Here is a 15,598-nt window from a genome sequence, read left to right on the forward strand (position 1 = left end):
TAATAAATACATACCCAAACAACACTATTTATACTAAAATTATTCAAATTGGGTTAGTTTGTCCACAAAGTTTCTTGCCTTCTCTGACTTGTCAAAGAGATGTATGGATCCATCTAAGGTGATTTGAAGCACTGCCGGGTATCTCAGGGAGTACTGAATCCCAAGCTCCCTCAGTCTTCTCTTGACACCGTCGTAAGATTTTCATTTCTGGATCACCGCCGCTGAGAAGTCCTGAAAGAACCTGATCTTAGAGCCCTCATAAATTAGGGCCTTTGGATCCTTCCCCTGGAGTCTGGAAGCCTCCATGACTCTCTCCTTATCCCGGTAATGATGGAACCGCACCAGGAGAGGACGAGGATGTTGACCCAGACCTGATCTCCGCGCTGCGACCGGGTAAGCCCTCTCTATCTTCAAGCCTCTCAGTCAAGGAATTTCAGCAGCCTGTCCTCAACAAATTCCGCAGGCTACTCACCTTCCTTACCCTCAGGTAGACCGATGATCCGAATGTTTTTTCTCTTGCCACCGTTCTCAAGATCATCCACCTGGTCACGCAAATTACAGACCTGCGTCTCCAGGGCTTGGATCCGATCCTTGGATGAACTGGCATCAGCTTCCACCACTGTGACCCTGTGCTCCACCTCATCCGTCCTCTTCTCCAGGTCTCCCAGCTGTTGCTCATGCTTCTGCAGCATGAGAGAGACTGGAGCCAGCTCCTCTTCAATCTGTTTCCCCAGCATCTTGAGAGATTTCGAGAGCTCATTCACCAAGGCCTAGAGAATAATCGGTTCAGAGGCTGCTGCAGGCTGAACTGCAGACCGGTCCTCGGATGCTCCTCCTCCCTTTTTTGGCATCTCTGGATGGCTGGAAACACAGGTAAGTTAATTTTTAGAAGTTTCTTGGGACTCCACGATCTTTCCAGATTCCCAAGATATCATGATGGCCTGGGTTGGGTGGGTTAAAGGATTGTCCTGCTTGTGCTGTGATGCAAAGCTCTACAGTGTGATCTCCTCAGATTGCAGATATCTTAGATCCCCCATCTCCATTCTTTTGAGCTGACTTTCCTGTTTAAGTGCCAATTTCTGAAAATCAAACTCCTTTTTCTTCCTTTCTTCTCTCTTTCTTTGTTCTGCCAAAGCAATTTGTTCTGTTTCTCTTTCCTCTGCTTTTAATCACAATTCAAACTGTTTCATTTCTGTTGCCCTTTCCTTATCTTTTACCTCTAACTCAAGTTGCTTCATTTTCAATTGAATTTTAACCATCTCTAGAGGCTTGAATGGCGTTTCCAGCCAAAAACATTAACACCTACTACTCGCTGCCTTCGAGTCCAACAACCCTAATCCCAAATCAGAACTGTAGAACAAATCCCGCAAAGAGCACCCAATCTGTTATGAACCAGGCCAGACCCCCTCAAAACATTTCAAGAAAGTAGCCAGGTCCCTAAATTTGCTAGTTGTTTTAAGCAGATGTAAAGTGGATATTCTGGGAGGGATTCGATTAGATTAGATTGCTTACAGTATGGAAACAGGCTCTTCGGCCCAACAAGTCCACACCGCCCCGCCAAAGCGCAACCCACCCATACCCCTACATGTACCCCTTACCTAACACTACGGGCAATTTAGCATGGCCAATTGACCTGACCTGCACATCTTTGGACTGTGGGAGGAAACCGGAGCACCCAGAGGAAACCCATGCAGACACAGGGAGAATGTGCAAACTCCACACAGTCAGTCGCCTGAGGCGGGAATTGAACCCGGGTCTCTGGCGCTGTGAGGCAGCAGTGCTAACCACTGTGCCACCGTGGATGTAGTTGGTCAAACCACTTAGTTTAAAACAAAACAGAATTTACATACAGTAGCGGTTCGACATACGAACGACGCTGTTCACGAACAAATCGGTTTAAGAACAGGATTGTACCTAAAATTTTGCTTCAATGTACGTACGAAATTCAAGGTACGAACGAAGGTGAACATTTTAAATGACAATGTGATGTCCCATTTTCGGAAAATTATGCAACAAAGGAAAAAACAAGTTTCTCTGGATCGTTTTCTTGTGGCATCATCAACCTCCAAGAGACAAAAATGAGAAAAGACTCCGGAAATATCCGAACAATGGGAAAATTGATTCAGTTCGCGAACAGGGTCCCGTAACGGATTAAGTTTGTAAGTCGAGGCACTACCGTACAAGGTTACCAAATGAAACACAAACTAAAGAGAACAGAATACCAAATAACTTAATCTATCCGAAAAACCAACCGATGAACCAATCATCCCAACTTAATGATGCTGTTCCAAATACTTGCAACAACCCCTATAAACAGCCCTTGGCACAAAAGGTAAAATCAAACACAGGGGGTTACAGGAGAGATATCAGAGAGACAGGACCAGCATGGACCTGCTTCTTTGGGTCCAGCAGCTTCAAAACATGACTGCCTGACTGCTTTCATTGAATAACCAGACCAGAAAAAAGCTGAGCTGGGAGAACTGGCCACTCCACTTTCATTGTACAAGTGTTTTTTTTAAACTTGAACACCTTCCTGAGGCAGCATCTATTAGCTATAATCAAATTGCACCCAAAACCCTTCAACTTAGACTTTTCAGAATCTGTCTGTTATGACCTCTCTGAAAAAAAAACCAATGTCCACATAAGTTTGTTAAAGGAGCAGCATCACTCACAATATCTACTGGGCCAAGATAATATCTACTGGGCCAAGACCCTTCAGGATCTTACAGGTTTTAATCCATAAGACAGAGGAGCAGAAATTAGGCCATTCAGCCCATCGAGTCTGCTCTGCCAATCAATCATGGCTGATATGCTTTTCAACTCCATTTTCTCACTTTCTCCCCGTAACCCTTTGATAGTCAGGAATTTATTTCAGTTTTAAATATACTCAATGACGTGGCCTTCACAGCCTTCTGTGGCAATGAATTCTGTAAGTTCCCCACTCTCTGGCTTAAGGCATTTTTCCTTATTTCCGTTCTAAACGGTCTTCCCTTTACTCTAAGGCTATGCCCTCAGGTCCTCGTCTCTCCTACAATGGAAATATCTCCCCAATATCTACTCTGTCAAGGTCATTCAGTATTCTATATGTTTGAATTAGATTCCTCCTCATCCTTCTAAGCTTCGGGTACAGACCCAGAGTCATCAAATGTTCATATGTTAAGCTTTTCATTCGTGGGACCATTGTGAACCTCGTCTGAACAAGTTCCAGGACTAGCACAACGTTTCTGAGGTAGGAGGCCCAAACCTGCGCACAATACTCCAAATATGGTCTGACCAGAGCCTTATTGAGCCTCAGAAGTACATCCAAGTATATTCAAGTCCTCTCAAAATAAACACCATCATTGTATTTGCCTTAAATATGGTCTGACCAGAGCCTTATTGAGCCTCAGAAGTACATCCCTGCTTTTATATTCAAGTCCTCTCAAAATAAACACCATCATTGTATTTGCCTTCCTAACTGCTGACTCAATCTGCAAGTTTACCTTGAGGAAATCCTGGATTAGAATTCCTAAGTTTCTTTGCACTTCAGACTTCTGAGCTTTCCCATTTAGAAAATAGTCCATGCCTCTATTCCTCCTACAAAAGTGCAAGACCTCACACTTTCCCACGCTATACTCTATCTGCCACTTCCTTGCCCACTCTCCTAACCTGTCCAAATCCTTCTGCAGTCTCCCCACCTTCTCAATGCTATTTGTCCTTCTACCATTGTATTGTTGCAAACTTAGCCAGAATGCCCTCAGTTCCTTCATCTAGATGGTTAATGTATAAAGCGAAAGGTTGTGGTCCCAACACTGAGCCTTGTGGAATACCACTTGTCACCAGCTGCCAGCCTGACAAGGAGCCTTTTATCCTCACTCTCTGCTTTCTGCCAGACAGCCAAGCTTCTATCCACGCTAGTATCTTGCCTCTGACATCATGGGCCCTTAACTTCTGAGTAGCCTCCTGTGTAGCACCTTGTCAAATGTCTTCTTGAAGTCCAGGTAGATAACATCCATGAGCTGTCCTTGGTCTAACTTGCTCATTACTTTGTCAAAGAATTCTAGCAGATTTGTCAGGGATGGCCTTCCCTTGATGAAACCATGCTGACTTTGCCCTATTTTACCATACACTATTCAGAAATCTCATTCTTTATAATGGTTTCCAGGATCTTACCCATGACCAAGGTTAGGCTAATCGGTCTGTAATTTTCCGTCTTTTGCCTTAATCCCTTTTTAATCAAGTCACCTCTTATTCTTCTAAACTCCAGGAGCTAGAACGCTAGCCTGTCCAAACTTTCCTCATAAAAACAATCAAGTCATTTCAAGTATTAGTCAGAAAAGTATTTTCTGAACTGCTTCCAACACATTTATATACAGCAAACTTTGTTTTAACTGGCACCCTGTGAACAATGTCAAAAATCACACAACATTAGGTTATAGTCCAACAGGTTCATTTGGAAGCATTAGCTTTCAGAGCACTGCTCCTTCATCAGGTATTTGTTGAGTAGGACCATAAGACACAGAATTTATGGCAAAAGATGACAGCGGCATGCAACTGAATTGATATATCAAACAAACCTAGATTGCTGTTAAGTCTTTCATCTTTTAAAATGGGTTGCAGGTTTCGGTTAATAGGTAAATCCCAGAACTACTTTTAAGTCATAATCTTGAGATAACTTAAGGTTTAAATTTTTTTAACAAAGTGAAATCTCAGCTCAGACAATGCATTAAAGATGCAAGGTTAGAGTCTGTCTGTATCCAAATCTTGAGTCAGGCTGGTTCTATTTCCAAAGTGGAATTTACAAAATATTACATGGATTGACTGCCTGGGGTTGTGCATTTTTTGAGCAAAATAGAATGTATCTGCAAATATAATTCTGCAAACACAAAACCACCATATAGACTTGTGTCTGTATATGCATGCATGTGAGAGAGAGAGAGAGAGAGAGACAGAGAGAGAGAGAGAGAGAGAGAGAGAGAGAGAGAGAGAAGTGTGAGTATGTGCCTGCATGTGAGAGAGAGAGAGAGAGTGTGAGAGAGAGAGAGCAGTGTGAGTATGTGCCTGCATGTGGGAGAGTGTGTGTTTGTGTATATGCAAACTTGGTCAAGTGTGTTTGAGAGTGTGATGGTGCATAACCCTGTGAGAGGGTGTGTGCATGGGTGAGAGTGTGCGGGGTGGGGTGGCTGTGTGTCTGCGTGTGTGTATATATACACGTGTGTGTGCATGTGAGAGAGAGAATATGTATAGTGTAGTGGGGTCACCTGTAGTGTGTCATGAACCCCAGGTCCCAGTTGAGGCCATCCTCATGGGTACCGAACTTGGCTATCAGCCTCTGCTTGGGCACTTTGCGTTGATGCCGATCCCAAAGTCTGCCTTGAAGTCACCCGAAGATCCGAGACCAGGTGTCCCTAACTGGTGAAGTGTTCCTTGACTGCAAGGGTACACCCCAGTCTGGTGATTGTTGTGCGGTGTCCATTCATCCGTTATCGTAGTGTCTTTTTGGTTTCGCCAATGTATCATGCCTCGGGCCATCCTTGGTTGCACCATATGAGATAGACAACGTTGGCAGAGTCACATGAGTACCTGCCGCATACACGGTGGGTGGTGCCCCCACGTGTAATGGTGATATCCGTGTTGACACTCTGACATGTCTTACGCTGGTTGCCATGACAGGGCTCTATGGTTTTGTGGCCGATGTTGTCCCCAAAGCTGGGCAGTTTGCCATGAACAATGGTCTGTTTAAGGTTTGGCAATTGCTAAAAGGTGAAAAGTGGAGGCAGAGGGAGGGTCTTGGCGAGGTGCTCATCCTCATTGATTATGTGCTGCAGGCTGCGAAGAACACGACATAGTTTTTCGGCTTAAAAGTTGTTACCTTTCATTTATAAAACTTTATGTTATCTCGTGATCGTGACTTAAAAGACATTCTGGGATTTACATATTAACGAACAGAAACCTGCAACTCATTCTAAAAGATGAACAATGTAACAAAAGTCTAGGTTTGTTCAATATATTATTTCAGTTGCATGACACTGTAATCTTTTGCTCCCTGATGAAGGGAGCTAGTGCTTCCAAATAAACCTGTTGGACTATAACCTGGTGTTGTGTGATTTTTAACTTTGGTAAAAACAATGACTGCAGATAGTGGAAATCAGATTCTGGATCAGTGGTGCTGGAAGAGCACAGCAATTCAGGCAGCATCCGACGAGCAGCAAAATCGACGTTTCGGGCAAAAGCCCTTCATCAGGAAAAAGGCAGAGAGCCTGAAGCGTGGAGAGATAAGCTAGAGGAGGGTGGGGGCAGGGAGAAAGTAGCATAGATTTTTAACTTTGTCCACCCCCGTCCAACACTGGCTCCTCCACACCTTGTGAACAGGTACACTTGAACCATTAAAAATTATATACCTCAAATTCCACAAAGTTTACAGAACTATTCTGTCTAATTATTATAGATTTCATTTATTGACCTCAATGTGAATATATTTGCTGTTCAACTGAATGGCCACATGAAACGTCAACAGTTGATCAATTTGAAGTCAATTTCTCTTCTAATACTGCGTAAATTTCTACCACAATTTACGAGTAGTCAGTTGTGGGTGTGAGTGTGAAGACTCTTTGCCAATAAGTTTTATTTAAGGTAAAGTTGCATTATTATTTAAGTGATTTATGCTGTAAATAGAAGTATAAGAATAATGTGTATATGCCCGACATTATGCTTCTATTACAGATAACCTTTTATTAACTGTCACCTGTGGGCAAGCAGTGTGCTGGTTGATCAAATATTCCAGTTGATCAGGACATGTACATAATCAGTGCAAAAATACTAAGTAAGGGAAAACATCATAGCAATAGGCATGGTGACCCTCAACTTGAACCACCGCCAATCATCTCTCTCTCTAATGATCTGGTAAGCCTTACAGTGACTGTGCCTTTACAGCTGCAGTAACATTTCCTTACTCTTGTATTTCATTCATTTTGCAATAAATGCCAACATTCAATTTGCTTTTCTAATCACTTAGAATCATAGAGTCATAGAGATGTACAGCATGGAAACCCGTCCATGCCGACCAGATATCCCAACCCAATCTAGTCCCACCTGCCAGCACCCGGCCCATATCCCTCCAAACCCTTCCTATTAAATGTTGCGATTGTACCAGCCTCCACAACATCCTCTGGCAGCTTTGTTGCAACTACAAACTAACATTGCGATTCATATACCAGGACAGCCAAATCCTTCCAAAACTCAGGAGTTTTGCAATCTCCCTATTTAATAGTTTACATATTGGACAAATTGGGCAAGTTCACATTCTCCAACATTATACGTCAACTGCCAAATTTAACTCACTCACTTCACTGACCTTTTTTTTTGCAGATTCCACATCTCCTTGACAATTTCCTTCTTACCTGTATCATGGCAAATTTAGTGGCCAAACGTTTGGTCCCGTTATCCAAATTGTTGATAGAGATTGGAAAAATTTAACGTCCAGGTCCATGATCCTTGTGGCACTGCATTGAAAACCTGAAAATAACCCAATTATCCCAACTCTCTGCTTCCTGCTGGCTAACCATTCCTTTACCCATGTTAACAGATTATCACTTATACCACATGTTCTTATCTTGTGTGGTAGCTTAATGTGGCACATTATCAAATCTTTTTTGGAAATCCAAGTACATTATATCCATAAGATCTGTTCAATGCACCTTTCTTGTTAATTCCAAAACTGACTGTAATAAATTAAGCTGAATTTCTCTTTCACAATGCATTGTTAACACTGATCACATTATGATTTTCTAAATGTCATCCCAATATTTCCTTATTAATGGATTCCAGCAGGTTTCCTATGACAGATATAGTCAGTTCTGATATAACGTGATAGTTCCGTTCTCATGTGATCTCACATTATAAAAAAAAATCACAGTAGCTGTACCATTTAAACGAGTGGGGCTGGAATCGCGTTATAGCCAGTACAAAAAAGGAAAATTCACATTCTACAAATGACAGTCTAAATTCTTCGATTGCGTTAAAGCAAATTCACAGTGAAGAAACACGCATTACAGTATTAGATTAACTGGCTTGTAATATCTTACTTTCAGCCTTACACTTTTATACAAGAAAATAGATTTTTAGCCCTTTTCCAAACCAGTAGCATCTTTCTAGAACACATAACCTTACGAAATTCCTTCCAATGTCACTATTTTATGTGCAGCCTTCTTTTTTTAGGTTACAAGCTATCTGACCCTTGGAACGTATTTAGCACACATATAGTTGACTTCTGAAACAGTCATTCTTTCTCATTGGGATAAATCTTTGCTGATAATTGTTAAATTTCTTTGTGAATATCTTCTAATATATCTGACTATCCTAATTTTCAAACCCAATTTCCCAGTTCACACAAGACAGCTGTGTCTTCATATTATTATAATTACCATTGTATAGTCTTAAAGCGCTGTTAAGAACTCAACTTCTCCCCTTCAAATGGAGGTAGGATTATGCTATGTTATGACTGCTGTTGCTAACAGGCTCCTTTACCATGCATTTACTCATTAATGTGGTCACGTTGTATGGTTGGCTCTTGAACATATTACTGTAAAGGAACAGTGCCTGACACACATGAACTGATTTTCAAAACCATCTTTGTAATCCTATTTTTTTTCCTGTTGTTTCAACTAAGCCAGTGTGCTCCTGGCCACTCCTCGCCCCATCTCCCAGATCAGTCACCTGTATCCTCACTCCTTGGGCAGTCATTCATTCATGACCCCTCTCCATTCACTGGTTACACCCCACTATGATAGTGTACTGGAAATCAAGCCCTGCTATTCCTGGTGACATCACGAAAGTTGAAGATTTTATAAATGTGTACAAACCTTTCTCATTTACCTGCCTTTTAGAACTAGGTTTTCATGAAGCACAGATCAGGGTTCTGTACTTAACAAGGCTTACTATTTATTACAAATAAACATGTTCTAGCTACAGAGAAACAAATGTGAACAGACAACATATAAATCTACACGTTAAAACTCTAACTCCTTGATAAAACTTTAGAATTTTGTTTAATCATGTTCAGAAAAGGACACCACCTTCCTTGCCAGAGATGCAATGGCATCTTACTGTCTCGTTCACATGCACACCCTGTTCAGCTATATGGGAACCAATCACATTGCTGTTGATGGGCAGAAAATCTTTGTCATCATCAATTACTCATCACACCGTAGACCAATCATTGACTTCATTCAACACACTCCTTGGTTCCAGACTATCTGTAGTAACTTACTCCTGCTATTTGAATAAACATTAGTGGAAAGAGGTTTACAATAACTGCTGGTCACTTTCTTTGAAGTAATTATAGCAATCCCTTCCATAATATTTGTCTTCAGTCTGTGCTCATCCTTGTGTCACACATCGCTGCCCTCCCTACCCAATTATTCATTCTTGCCACTCCCACTATCCTTCTCACCCCTGACTCAGTGGTGCTCACTCTCTCTCTCCCCCTGGTTATTCATCTATGCCATACCTGCCTCCGCAGTCACTCATCTATCCCCTCGATCCTTGACCATTCACTATGTCTGTTCTTATGAAACACATCTACGGTCACACATCTCTGCCCTCCTTTTAGCTCACTGTCTCTGATGTGTGCTTGACCTACCTTCCCTCCCTGGTCACTCACCCATCTCCTGGTGACCTCTCTACTAGGTGACTTACTCATGCTCTCCTAACGACAACAGAAGGCAAAGCTATCATAGAACCAACGGACCAGGTCCAAGCCCTGCAGCCCATCTAGTGGTTAACAATGGTGGACAATGCAACAACAAGAAGAGACAGCTCCATAGATATCCCCATACTCAATAATGGAGGAACCCGTGTATCAGCTGGAAATTCAAAGCTGAAATATTTGCATCCATTTTCAGTCAAAAATACCAATGCATGATTCATCTTGGTATACTTCTGTGTCCTCAACAACTGCCAATCTTCAATCAATTCAAATGAAATCAAGAAACAGATGAAGGCACTGGATACTGTAAAGACTATGATGTCTGGCAGTGTTCCAGCAGTAGTACTGAAGACTTATATCCAGAACTTGCCATGCCTCCAGGCATTTACCTGGAATGAGGAAAATTACCCAGGTATGTCCTGCCCACAAAACACAGGGCAAATCTAACTCGGCCTGTTGTATACTCTTGATCAATAATGACATTCTTCACAATACTATCAAGAGGTATTTGCCAAGGAATAACTTGTTCTTATGACACATTTGGATTCTGGCAGGATCACATAGCTTCCAACCTGATTACAGCCCTGGTCCAAACATGGATTGGAGGTGAACACAGAATGACTGCTCTTCTCATGCTCTTACAGTTTACATTTCAAACTTCAGCCAAGATTGGTTGTAATCCTCCTGCAGTTATCATTTGGTTGAACACCTGGTTGTGATGCCAACAGTGGATTTAATTCCCATACCTGCTGAGGTTATCTCCACTTGCCTGAGGTATGGTGATCCTCAAGTTAAACCACCACCAATCATTTCTCTCTATGATTTTTACCTTTCCCTAAACTATACTAGACTCACGGTAAAGGCTGAGAAAGCAGAGGGAAGCGAAAATAACAGCTATCCAGGAAAGGTAATAAAAATAAACTGACAGGAAAGCAATAGAAGAACAATGCTGACAGAGGATTTGTAACAGGCAATGAACAGATTCAAGATTAGAGAAGTGCTGGAAAAGCACAGCAGGTCAGGCAGCATCTGAGGAGCAGGAAAATCGATGTTTCGGGCAAAAGCCCTTCATCGGCAATGAGGCAATGAAGGGCTTTGCCCAAAACGTTGATTCTCCTGCTCCTCGGATGCTGCCTGACCGGCTGTGCTTTTCCAGCACTTCTCTAATCTGTAGTACCCACTTCATTGATTCAGACAGAGTCTAAAATGGAAAAGAGACCGATGGAGACACTGACCATTCATGGCATCCCTCATCAGCCTGAATTCCGAGAACATTCCCGCCTTGAAATACCGATATAAGCAGCAACACATAAAATCCATGATCCAACCGTTCGCCACCTCCACCATCTCCAAGAAGTCGTCGTCAATAGGCAGGCCTCTGTTTCTGGTACCCCCAGCATCCTCCCTCCAATCTTCATCCTCCATCTTCCTTCACTCACATCTACTTCCCCGCGGTGCAACCCCAAACACCTTCCCCACTCCGCTCCCGGTGCAACCGCGATCATCTTCCCCACTCCTCTCCCGGTGCAACCGCGATCATCTTCCCCACTCCTCGTGCAACCCCAAACACCTTCCCCACTCCGCTCCCGGTGCAACCCCAAACACCTTCCCCACTCCGCTCCCGGTGCAACCCCAAACACCTTCCCCACTCCGCTCCCGGTGCAACCCCAAACACCTTCCCCACTCCGCTCCCGGTGCAACCCCAAACACCTTCCCCACTCCGCTCCCGGTGCAACCCCAAACACCTTCCCCACTCCGCTCCCGGTGCAACCCCAAACACCTTCCCCACTCCGCTCCCGGTGCAACCCCAAACACCTTCCCCACTCCGCTCCCGGTGCAACCCCAAACACCTTCCCCACTCCGCTCCCGGTGCAACCCCAAACACCTTCCCCACTCCGCTCCCGGTGCAACCCCAAACACCTTCCCCACTCCGCTCCCGGTGCAACCCCAAACACCTTCCCCACTCCGCTCCCGGTGCAACCCCAAACACCTTCCCCACTCCGCTCCCGGTGCAACCCCAAACACCTTCCCCACTCCGCTCCCGGTGCAACCCCAAACACCTTCCCCACTCCGCTCCCGGTGCAACCCCAAACACCTTCCCCACTCCGCTCCCGGTGCAACCCCAAACACCTTCCCCACTCCGCTCCCGGTGCAACCCCAAACACCTTCCCCACTCCGCTCCCGGTGCAACCCCAAACACCTTCCCCACTCCGCTCCCGGTGCAACCCCAAACACCTTCCCCACTCCGCTCCCGGTGCAACCCCAAACACCTTCCCCACTCCGCTCCCGGTGCAACCCCAAACACCTTCCCCACTCCGCTCCCGGTGCAACCCCAAACACCTTCCCCACTCCGCTCCCGGTGCAACCCCAAACACCTTCCCCACTCCGCTCCCGGTGCAACCCCAAACACCTTCCCCACTCCGCTCCCGGTGCAACCCCAAACACCTTCCCCACTCCGCTCCCGGTGCAACCCCAAACACCTTCCCCACTCCGCTCCCGGTGCAACCCCAAACACCTTCCCCACTCCGCTCCCGGTGCAACCCCAAACACCTTCCCCACTCCGCTCCCGGTGCAACCCCAAACACCTTCCCCACTCCGCTCCCGGTGCAACCCCAAACACCTTCCCCACTCCGCTCCCGGTGCAACCCCAAACACCTTCCCCACTCCGCTCCCGGTGCAACCCCAAACACCTTCCCCACTCCGCTCCCGGTGCAACCCCAAACACCTTCCCCACTCCGCTCCCGGTGCAACCCCAAACACCTTCCCCACCCCTCTCCCGGTGCAACCCCAAACACCTTCCCCACTCCTCTCCCGGTGCAACCACAAACACCTTCCCCACTCCTCCCCAAGTGCGGCTTCACGCTCCGTCCGCACACCTCTTTATAAAACAAACAACGGCGGAGAAACTCAGAAGTCTGGCAGCAATTTTTTTTTGCGCGAAGAAAGCGGAATTAATGTTAAAGTCCGGTGCCACGTCACCGGAGTTGTTAGTAACTGGGAAACTACAGTAAGTGTTATTTATGCTAAACCGGGGGTAAGGTCTGTGAGAGGCGAGTGGGATAAACCCAGAGAGAGATGAAAGGTGTAGATCGGGAAATGTGGATGGGAACCGGAGGAGTTTAAGTGTCAGGTTTCATTTACACATCCCCCCGAATCCCATTTCCAATTGCCTCACATCAGGAGAGTATTAAAACTGGAAAACTCACGTTCAGCATGGATACGGTTCAAAGTTTATTTATGAATAACTGGGTGGGTCGACATTTAACTGCGCGTTCAACATTTTAAATCGTCTTACTTTATCAGTTCTCGCCGCGATGCCCCTTAGATCCGGACTTGGTATATCTTGCTATGAATCAAAAACAAAATGCCATCGTGTAATATATCGGCGCCAGACATCAGGAAACTGCTGAATAAGTGGTAAAGGTGATGGAGAAGGGATTGGCTGTGCCTGAAAGCAGCCAGTGACCTCCAACAGGAGCAGGGTGTCGGGGGTGAGTGAAAAACACATGGAAAGATGAAATCAATGGGGGAGGTCCTCGGGGACACAAGTGAAGGGAAATTGTCGAAGGGTCTCTTCTGGATGTAGGTTTGCTCGCTGAGCTGGAAGGTTCATTTCCAGACGTTTTGTCAACCTACTTGGTAATATCTTCAGTCGGCCTCTGAGTGAAGCACTGCTGATGATTCCTGCTTTCTATTGTTGGACTTTGGCTCAATCTCCCAAGTTACTTTCTTCTATGTGTGAGCCCAGTCCTGCGTGTTCTTTAAATGAAGCAATAGGAGAAGATATTCGGTCTCACACTCTTAATTTATTTTAGGAGTAAATGGATAAAGCATACAGACCCATTCCCCTACATTTACCCCTTCACCTAACACTACGGGCAATTTAACTTGGCCAATTCACCTAACCTGCACATTTTTGGATTGTGGGAGGAAACCGGAGCACCCGGAGGAAACCCACGCAGACACGGGGAGAACGTGCAAACTCCACACAGAGAGTCGCCTGAGGCGGGAATTGAACCCGGGTCTCTGGCGCTGTGAGGCAGCAGTGCTAACCACTGTGCCACCATGCCGCCCTCTGACCTTGTTTTGCCCGTCAAACAGCGCACCACGTGACCTTGTTTTGCCCGCGAAACGGAGTACCACGTGACTTCCTCCTGCACACGCGCATAACGGAGCATCCCCAAAGGCTTCCGAATGCCGAGTATATTTACACTCGCAGCCAGCCATATATTTACAAGTAGGCCATATATTTATAAGTACCCCTTTTGGTCTCATGAAAATAAGACCAACAAACCAGTTTTATACATCACATTCGCTCTCCGATGCATAGTCTTCCCTTCTTGCCAGAGCCATGGTTTCCATCTCCATCTGTGAAATCTGGTAGGGCGGAGGAGCCTTCCCTTCAATTGCTGTAATGATTACCCTGTTCAACAAAGATCTAATACAGGGGACACAACAACATCCACACAACACTAACACAATGATCATACCAACGAGGGACATAAACACAGACACAATTAATCCTTTCCATTTCCCAAACCATGAGTCGAAAATGCCTCCTAGAGGGTTGTCAATACCTGAATGTTCATGCATTTCTTCAGACAAGATTCTTAGTCCTTCCAGGGCTCTGGTTACCGAGCCATCAGGTGCCGTATTGTTGGAGATGAACGTACAACATTGATCTCCAGACATAGAGTACACTCCCCTCTTTTCTGCTAACAACATATCTAAGGCCATTCTATTTTGTACTGTCATCAATGAGGTCGCTGCCAATTGTTCAGAAAGTCCCGCCACTGCACCTCTAGTTCTATTGGCTAGCCTGAGTACATTGTAATGTACATAATTAATTTGGTCGACGTTTTTATTCGGCGTGACTGGGAATAGAGCACTGACAATTGGGAGATTCTCAAATCCTGCTGCTATCTATTCTGCCAATTTATATTCATCAGGTACACCACGGGGAACACCTATTGCATCTATGTAAGTGGTTGAGCCACATGTGACATCAAATAAATCCCTGTGTGTTCGTACATGCGGCTTTATTCCCTTTTGTCGTTCTCTTAAGAGGAATAAGAGTACCCCTAGCCGGACCATTGCACAGGTTCCAGACCAATCTGGAGGTAGACTAATATGTAGTGTTCTAGCTCCACAGTACCAAAACAGATCAGCTCTGGCCCAAACCATTGAGCTAGCATTCTGCCAGCCAGTTACATCAATCATGTCCTGACACCAGTCAGCGAGCATGTCTCCCAAGATTGCATTAGAACTCCGAGTGAAACAAGTGTAATGGTTGGCCCTTGGGGTAAACACTGGAGGTAACGTGGAATTCTTTACAGGTGGGAAAATAACACTTAAAGTGATACAATTTGGAGGGTCCGCCTGCATGGTGAGGGCCGTCATGCAGTGAAATCCTGCTGGGTCTTTATTAGGGAACAATGGGGCTGGGGTAGTAAATAGGGTTGGCCAAGCCGAGGAACACGCGACGCAATTACTCAAATTCATTGAGGTTGTAGTAGCTGTCATCCAGTCCAGCTACGTGTTCCTATCACCATATCCGGTAGCTAGTCTAATAATGTCATCTCTTGTAATGTTATTGCAATCTATCACCACAACACCTGAACTTTGTTCTAACTCCACGCTTGTTGTGTTTTCGGTTTTCGGCTGGTGCATAGGAGGATCCACCAAGGTTACCTTCACTAGTCCCATGGTATCCTTTCCTGATTGATCTACACCTATTACAAAGTAAAAGCTGTTATCATCGATTTTGCACTGATTCCGTACTTCTTCGGGACCAGGGCTAATGGTGAATCCTGTCAGGGTTAACAAAAGTGGATTTTTTTAATCTCTGAGGAATGATCGAGTTGCCCCCTAGTCAGGCTCACATGGTCTCGAGCCTTCCATCTATTATCTGAG

General features: G+C 45.1%; 1 protein-coding gene across 1 annotated transcript in view; it reads right to left on the reverse strand.

Moving 5' to 3' along the window:
- Positions 1 to 11,158, reverse strand: part of terf1 (telomeric repeat binding factor (NIMA-interacting) 1) — a 49,747-nt gene extending 38,589 nt beyond the window's left edge. Inside the window, exon 1 of the mRNA XM_043689188.1 lies at positions 10,921 to 11,158. Within this exon, the coding sequence (XP_043545123.1) occupies positions 10,921 to 11,110 (190 nt within the window). The 5' untranslated portion in view covers positions 11,111 to 11,158. The remainder of the gene's footprint in view (positions 1 to 10,920) is intronic.
- Positions 11,159 to 15,598: the final 4,440 nt, after the last annotated feature.

This window comes from Chiloscyllium plagiosum, chromosome 4, assembly GCF_004010195.1.
Source record: "Chiloscyllium plagiosum isolate BGI_BamShark_2017 chromosome 4, ASM401019v2, whole genome shotgun sequence".
NCBI lineage: Eukaryota > Metazoa > Chordata > Chondrichthyes > Orectolobiformes > Hemiscylliidae > Chiloscyllium > Chiloscyllium plagiosum.